Consider the following 8,924-nt stretch of genomic DNA (forward strand, 5'->3'; position numbering starts at 1 on the left):
CTATCTATATCTACAAAAAAACTTACAAGGATTTTACTGGGAATTTCATAATTTTGTATATAAATCTGGGGAGAATTGACATCTTTATTCCATTGTCTTCTAATCTATGACATGGCATGTTTCTCCATTTCTTTAAAACTTTGATTTCTTTCACCAATAATTTGTAGTTTTCAGCATGCAAGTCCTGTACATGTCTTGTGAGATTTACACCTGTCTTTCATTTTAATTTTTATTGAATATAAATAGTATTGCATTTTGACTTCAGTGTGCTCATATGTGTATTACTAGTTTATAAAATATAATATATTTTCTATGTTTATTTTGTATTCTGCCACTTTGTTAAATTCACTTATTAGCTCTATGAGATTTTTGTTTTCTTTGTGTGTGTGCACGTATGTGTATGTTTGTAGGTCTCTTGGGGTTTTCTATGTAACTATGTCATCTACAGATAGGAAGCATTTTATCTCTTCCTTTCTAATCTATATGATATTTATTTCCTTTTTGTGTTTTTGCCTCATTTCACTGGTTAGAACTTATAGCACTATGTTGAATAAGACAGTGAGAATGGGCATCCTTGCATTGCTCCTGATCTTATGGGGGAGACACTCAGTCTTTTACTATGAAGTATAATGTTATCTGTAGGTTTTTTGTATATGCTCTTTATCAAGTTGAGGAAGTTCCTCTTTACTCCTATATTTCTGAGAGTTTTGATTGTAAATGGATATTGAATTTTGTCATGCACTTTTAAAAATATTAATTGATATGATTACTTGGTCATGGTGTATAATTCTTTTCATATATTGCTAAATTTTATTTGATGGTATTTTGCTAAGAGTATTTTGCACCTACATTCACAGGGGATATTCATCCATAGTCTTTTGTTTTGTTCTGTATTAACTTTGCCTCGTTTTGGTATCAGGGTAATACTTAGCTTCAATAAAATAAATTGGGAAATACCTGTCTCTTCTATTTTCTGGAAGACACTGTATGGAATTTGTGTTAATTCTTATTTAAATAGTTGGCAGAATTCTCCAGTGAAGCCATCTGGATCTGGAGGTTTCTTTTTTGAGAGTTTTTCAATTGAGAATTTAATTTCCTTGATAGTTATGGGGATATTCAAATTATCTATTTAATGTTCGGTGAGTTGAGATATTTTTCATTTTATGAGGAATTAGTCTAGTTCCTCTAAGTTGTGAAATTTATATTTGTAGGGTTATTCAAAGTATTTTCTCATTATCCTTTTGATGCCTCAGGTATCTATCGATAGTGTTATCTCCTGTTTTATTCCTGACAATGGAAATTTATGTCTGTTCTACTTTTTTTTTGTACCTCTTGCTAGAGATTTGTCAATTGTATCAGGAGATGTAACATTTTATTTAATATATGCAAATTTTAATTCATTATTGACTTTGTCTGTTCTGCTACTATAAGAAAGTTACCTGGCCAGGCATGGTGGCCCACGCCTATAATCTCACGGTTTGAAGGCCAAGGTGGGAGGATCACTTGAGCTCAGGAGTTCAAGACCAGCCTGTGCAAAATGGAGATACAGCATCTCTACAAAAAAGAAAAAATAGCTGGGCATGGTGGCATGCACCTGCAATCGATTGTATTGACTTTTTTCAAATAAACAGTTTTTCATTTCATTTTTTTCTCTATTTTTTTCTGTTTTCAATTTCTTGATTTCTGCTCTTTACTATCTCCTTCCTTTTGCTTGCTTTTTTTTTTCTTGAGGATGGAGCTTATATTCTTATTTCGTGACTTTTCCTTTTTGTAATGTATGAATTTAGTGTTATACAGTTTTGTCCTAATACTGCATTTGCTACATCTCACAAATTTATATTTTCACTTTTATTCAGTTTAATATATTTTTTGTTTCCCTTGAGATTTCCTTTTTGACCCATGGATTATTTAGAAGTGTGTTGTTTAGTTTTCAAGTGTTTTGAGGGTTTCCTGTTATCTTGCTGCTGTTGATTTCTAGTTTGATTCCCTTGTAGTTAGAGAACACATTCTATATTATTTCAATTATTTGAAATCTATCGAGGTTTGTTTTATGTCCCAGGATGTGGTTTATCTTGGTATAAGTTTTGTGAACACATAAAATCATAAGTATTCTGCTTTTGTTGGGTGAAGTGTTTTATACATGTCAATTTGATCCTGTTGGTTGATGGTGTTTTTAGTTTTTCTATACCTTTGCTGAGTTTTTGTCTATTTGCTTCATCAATTGCTGAGAGAGGTCCTTGAAGTCACTAAATATCTCTCCTTTCAGTTTTATCAGTTTTGCTTCAGTTTTGCAACTCCGTTGTTTGGCGCATACCCATTTAGAATTGGTACGTCTTCTTAGTGGTTAAACCCTATTATTATTATATAGTGTCCCTCACTGTCTCTGGCAATGTCATTTGCTTTGAAGTCCATTTTAGTTAATACTGAAAGAGCCATTCCTTATTTCCTTTGATTTGAATAACATGCATTTTTCCATCCTTTTACTTTCAACCAGCCAATACCGCTATTTGAAGTGTTTGTTATAGGCAGTACATAATTCGGTCATTTAAAAAATATATTCCATTCCTCTATCTTCTAATTGGTATATTTAGACTACTTATATTTAATGTAATTATTGATGAATCAGGGATGTCTGCCATTTTATTTTTTTTCTGTTTTTATTATCTGTTTTCTTTTTCCTGCCTTGTTGTTGGTTATCTGAACACTTTTTAGAATTCCATTTTTATTTATCTGTAATGTTTTTGAGTGTATCCCTTTGTATATCATTTTAGTGGAAGCCCTAGGTATTTCTCTCTCTATATATAATATATATATGTATATAAAGATATACATATATATATATCTTATGATAGTCTATTAGCATCATCATTCTACCAGTTCAAGTGAAGTATAGAAAACTTCTTATTTCCTCTTATGTCTCTTTGCCTTCCCTCATTTATAATATAATTATCTCAATAATTCCTCTACATCCATTTAAAACCACATCAGGCAGCATTAATGTTTTTGTTTCAAAACATTAAATGTAACTTAGACTCTAAAAGGGAAGGACAGCCTATTGTATTTACATATATTTTGGCTTACCATGTTCTTTCTTATTTTCTAATATTCTAAGTTTCCTTCTTTTATAAATTCCTTTCTGTTTAGAGAACTTCCTTTAGTCATTCTTTGTTGTTTGCTTGTTTTTTGTTTTGTTTTGTTGTTTTTTTTTTTTTGAGATGGAGTTTCGCTCTTGTTGCCCCAGCTGGAGTGCAATGGCATGATCTCGGCTCATTGCAACTTCTGCCTCCCAGGTTCAGGCAATTCTCCTGCCTCAGCCTCCCGGGTAGCAGAGGTGACAGGTGCCTGCCACTGGGCCCAGCTAATTTTTGTATTTTTAGTAGAGACGGAGTTTCACCATGTTGGCCAGACTGGTCTTGAACTCCTGACCTCAGGTGATCCGCCGGCCTCAGCTTCCCAAACTGCTGGGATTACGGGCGTGAGCCACCACACCCAGCCTAGTCATTCTTTTAAGATAGGTCTGCTGGCAGCAAAGTCTTAGTTTTCCGTCTGAAAAAGTCTTGATTTTTCTCTTTGTACTTGAAGGATATTTTTGCTGGACATAGAATACTAGCTTGGCAGGTCTTTTCTTTCAGCATTTGAGAAATGTGCCATTTCTTTCTGTCCTCCATAGTTTCTGATGAGAAATCTGCTATTCAGTAGTTTTAGGCTGCAATATCATAGTAAGGTATTCATGTCAACAGGGGCAGAAGGTCACAAGTTCTCTAAGTTTGAAGCGTCAGCTTCAACCAAACAAATTAATGGCTATTCTACATTCAAAAATCAGGAAATTTAAATTTATTATGAAATGTAATGCAGCATGTAGTAAAGACTTAACCAGTGTTTTAAAACTCAACTTTCAAAGAAAAGATAGTATTGCTCCCTATTTCATTAAAACCTAGAGAGATGTAATCAGTAAGCAAGAAGGAAAAAGGGAAATTCACAAAGTAACTTTTTGTGTCTGTTTCTTTTTAACCCAGCATGGAGAGAAAATTTATGTCCTTGCATCCATCCATCTCCGTATCAGAAATGGAACCAAATGGCACCTTCAGCAATAACAACAGCAGGAACTGCACAATTGAAAACTTCAAGAGAGAATTTTTCCCAATTGTATATCTGATAATATTTGTCTGGGGAGTCTTGGGAAATGGGTTGTCCATATATGTTTTCCTGCAGCCTTATAAGAAGTCCACATCTGTGAACGTTTTCATGCTAAATCTGGCCATTTCAGATCTCCTGTTCATAAGCACGCTTCCCTTCAGGGCTGACTATTATCTTAGAGGCTCCAATTGGATATTTGGAGACCTGGCCTGCAGGATTATGTCTTATTCCTTGTATGTCAACATGTACAGCAGTATTTATTTCCTGACCGTGCTGAGTGTTGTGCGTTTCCTGGCAACGGTTCACCCCTTTCGGCTTCTGCATGTCACCAGCATCAGGAGTGCCTGGATCCTCTGTGGGATCATATGGATCCTTATCATGGCTTCCTCAATAATGCTCCTGGACAGTGGCTCTGAGCAGAACGGCAGTGTCACATCATGCTTAGAGCTGAATCTCTATAAAATTGCTAAGCTGCAGACCATGAACTATATTGCCTTGGTGGTGGGCTGCCTGCTGCCATTTTTCACACTCAGCATCTGTTATCTGCTGATCATTCGGGTTCTGTTAAAAGTGGAGGTCCCAGAATCGGGGCTGCGGGTTTCTCACAGGAAGGCACTGACCACCATCATCATCACCTTGATCATCTTCTTCTTGTGTTTCCTGCCCTATCACACACTGAGGACCATCCACTTGGCGACATGGAAAGTGGGTATATGCAAAGACAGACTGCATAAAGCTGTGGTTATCACACTGGCCTTGGCGGCAGCCAATACCTGCTTCAATCCTCTGCTCTATTACTTTGCTGGGGAGAATTTTAAGGACAGACTAAGGTCTGCACTCAGAAAAGGCCATCCACAGAAGGCAAAGACAAAGTGTGTTTTCCCTGTTAGTGTGTGGTTGAGAAAGGAAACAAGAGTATAAGGAGCTCTTAGATGAGACCTGTTCTTGTATCCTTGTGTCCATCTTCATTCACTCATAGTCTCCAAATGACTTTGTATTTACATCATTCCCAACAAATGTTGATTCTTAATATTTAGTTGACCATTACTTTTGTTAATAAGACCTACTTCAAAAATTTTATTCAGTGTATTTTCAGTTGTTGAGTCTTAATGAGGGATACAGGAGGAAAAATCCCTACTAGAGTCCTGTGGGCTGAAATATCAGACTGGGAAAAAATGCAAAGCACATTGGATCCTACTTTTCTTCAGATATTGAACCAGATCTCTGGCCCATCAGGCTTTCTAAATTCTTCAAAAGAGCCACAACTTCCCTAGCTTCTCCAGCTCCCCTGTCCTCTTCAATCCCTTGAGATACAGCCAACTAACGACGCTACTGGAAGCCCCAGAGCAGAAAAGAAGCACATCCTAAGATTCAGGGAAAGACTAACTGTGAAGACGAAGGCTGTCCTATAACAAAGCAGCATCAAGTCCCAAGTAAGGACAGTGAGAGAAAAGGGGGAGAAGGATTGGAGCAAAAGAGAACTGGCGATAAGTAGGGGAAGGAAGAATTTCATTTTGCATTGGGAGAGAGGTTCTAACACACTGAAGGCAATACTATTTCTACTGTTTCTCTCTTGCCAGGGTATTAGGAAGGACAGGAAAAGTAGGAGGAGGATCTGGGGCATTGCCCTAGGAAATGAAAGAATTGTGTATAGAATGGAAGGGGGATCATCAAGGACATGTATCTCAAATTTTCTTTGAGATGCAGGTTAGTTGACCTTGCTGCAGTTCTCCTTCCCATTAATTCATTGGGATGGAAGCCAAAAATAAAAGAGGTGCCTCTGAGGATTAGAGTTGGGCACTCAAGGGAAAGATGGAGTAGAGGGCAAATAGCAAAGTTGTTGCACTCCTGAAATTCTATTAACATTTCGGCAGAAGATGAGTAGGGAGATGCTGCCTTCCCTTTTGAGATAGTGTAGAAAAACACTAGATAGCGTGAGAGGTTCCTTTCTGTCCACTGAAACAAGGCTAAAGATACTACCAACTACTATCACCATGACCATTGTACTGACAACAATTGAATGCAGTCTCCCTGCAGGGCAGATTATGCCAGGCACTTTACATTCGTTGATCCCATTTGACATTCACACCAAAGCTCTGAGTTCCATTTTACAGCTGAAAAAATTGAAGCTTAGAGAAATTAAGAAGCTTGTTTAAGTTTACACAGCTAGTAAGAGTTTTAAAAATCTCTGTGCAGAAGTGTTGGCTGGGTGCTCTCCCCACCGCTACCCTTGTAAACTTCCAGGAAGATTGGTTGAAAGTCTGAATAAAAGCTGTCCTTTCCTACCAATTTCCTCCCCCTCTCACTCTCACAAGAAAACCAAAAGTTTCTCTTCAGAGTTGTTGACTCATAGTACAGTAAAGGGTGGAGGTGGTATGGCATTCTGAAAGTAGGGAGGGACTAAGTCAGTCGTCATACTAAACACAAATCCCAGTACCCTTTCCTTATTTAGCTAGAATGATGACAGACAGACTCAAACCCTGTCAAGACAGGACCCTGGAGGATCCTCCTATGGGGAAACTGCATAATCTGAAAAAAAGGCTGACAGATACAAATAGTTGAGGATCCTTCAACACAAAAGCTGCGTGTCTGCCCTATTACTCACCTGACGATGAAGCCCACAATGCAACAAATCCCTTCCACTCACAGCATTTGGTCAACCTGTCAGAGCCTCATTCTTAATTATGAACAGTAGTCAATGAACACAATACATTTGAGGGAAAGGCTGTAACATGAAAGGCACCAACAAATAAATGTGAGAGTAGATAGAGACCTTTTGAGTATAAAAGATCCTCCAAAATAAGAGATTAAACCAAGATAGAGGAAAACACAGTAGCTGGGAAACAAGGAATCCAACGCAGGAGAAAGTGAAGAGAATTCCCAGGATGTTGGTGTGTAGCAGGCTTAGAAAGCAAGTCATTCATGTTGGAGCAGGACTCTTAAAGGACTGTAGGAGAGATGTCTCCCAGAAAAAGAAGAAATTAATTGATTCATACACATTGAGAGGGATTTAGATTTCTCTTGAAGAGATTGAGATAAACTAGTCATAAATACATAGAAAAATAAGCAAGTAAAAACGCAATACAGTTTTTAAGTGCTAGAGGAAAAGAAACTTTTGTATTAGAGAGGAAATATAACCACAGTACACTACATGGCTCAGCTGTGAATAATATTTACATAGAGGATAATGTGAATATAATAGTCTCCCATTATCTGGGTTTTGCTTTCTGCAGTTCAGTTACAGCCAGCCAGTCTGAAAATATTAAATGGAAAATTCCAGAAATAATTCTTAAGTTTTAAAACATGTGCTGTTTTGAGTAGCATGTTGAAATCTCGCACTATCACCCTCCACCCATGTTCTGGGCAGGGCAAAGTGGGATGGTGTGAGATTTCTCCAGTGGATCCACAATGTATATGCTACCCACCCATGAGTCACTTAGTCATCATCCAGTTGCTCAGATCAACTGTTGTGGTATAACAGTGCTTGTGTTAAAGTCACTCTTATTTTACTTACTAATGTCCCCAAAGCATAAGAGTAGTGATGCTGGCAAATAAGATACACCAAAGAGAAGCTGTAAAGTGCTTCCTCTAACAGAAAAGGTAAAAGTTCTTGACTTAATAAGGAAAGAAAAAAAACACATGCTGAAGTTGCTAAGATCTACAGTAAGAACAAATCCATCTGTAAAATTGTGAAGAAGGCAAAAGAAATTTGTGCTAGTTTTGCTGTTGCACCACAAGCTGCAAAAATTATTTATTACACCCCACGGTGTGTGATAAACACTTAGTTAAGATGAAAAGGTATTAAATTTGTGGGTGGAAGACATGAACAGAAATGTGTTCCAATTGACAGCAATCGGGTTTGGTACTATTTGGGTTTGGTGCTATTTGTATTCAGGGTCTTGGAATGCAACTCCCACAGATAAGGGGGTGCTGCTGGAGTGAAATACTGTGATATAACCTTTTTTTCAGGAAATGAAGGGAGAAGATGTGTACGTGTGTGGGAGAGGTATAAGAGACCTAGGTTGCCATATTCTAACACAGAAAATGCATAATAACTAAATCTGGAAAATGATGAATAGCTGTACAACCATATTATTTAGCAATAGGAGGTAAATACAGGTAGAAGCAGAAGAAAGAATGGGCAGGGGTTACCTCTATGGAGAAGATGGGGTGGGAGGATAGGGTGGGGACTTATTTTACAAACTGTGTAATTGCCTAACTTGTGAATATGTATTTCTGAAGTAAAATAAAAATTAAGTTAAAATTAAATTTTAAAATTCAAACTAATTCTGAGTTGTTTTTTAAAACAAAAACAAAAAAAGACAAGAAAGCCCATGAGAAATGGAAACTGAACATTGACAGAAGAAAGGAAAGCAGGAAAGGACCAGAGTTGTATTTCCGTTCTTGAGAGAAGCCCATCTAGTCCTGCCATGGGAGGCAAGTCCTTTCTTGGGGTGAGGAAAGTCACTTTCTGGGGTTAGAGAGATTTGATATGTTACTTGGGATATTTTTAGTTGCAAGTAACAGAAAACCCAACCCCAAGTGGCTTACATAATAAAGGGATTTGATTATCTCATATAACTGAAATATACTGAGGGAAGTTGGACTTCAGGCCTTGTTCAACCAGGACATCTGTGGGCTTTCCTCCCCAGATGTTGGCTCTGCCACATGGGTGAATCCTCTCATGGAAACAAGCTGACTGCAAGCAGCCTGAGACTACATACTTCCTTATTTGTTTCTAAAGCAAACTAATGAAGAATGGATTACTCTGAATGAGGATGATGACA

General features: G+C 37.4%; 1 protein-coding gene across 1 annotated transcript in view; it reads left to right on the top strand.

Moving 5' to 3' along the window:
• The window catches only part of CYSLTR2 (cysteinyl leukotriene receptor 2), a 57,224-nt gene extending 48,651 nt beyond the window's left edge, over nucleotides 1-8,573 (top strand). Inside the window, exon 3 of the mRNA XM_055096771.3 lies at nucleotides 4,017-8,573. Within this exon, the coding sequence (XP_054952746.1) occupies nucleotides 4,018-5,058 (1,041 nt within the window). The 5' untranslated portion in view covers nucleotide 4,017 and the 3' untranslated portion in view covers nucleotides 5,059-8,573. The remainder of the gene's footprint in view (nucleotides 1-4,016) is intronic.
• The last annotated feature ends 351 nt before the right edge of the window (nucleotides 8,574-8,924 follow it).

The sequence above is a fragment of the Pan paniscus genome, chromosome 14 (assembly GCF_029289425.2).
Source record: "Pan paniscus chromosome 14, NHGRI_mPanPan1-v2.0_pri, whole genome shotgun sequence".
Classification (NCBI taxonomy): Eukaryota; Metazoa; Chordata; class Mammalia; order Primates; family Hominidae; genus Pan; species Pan paniscus.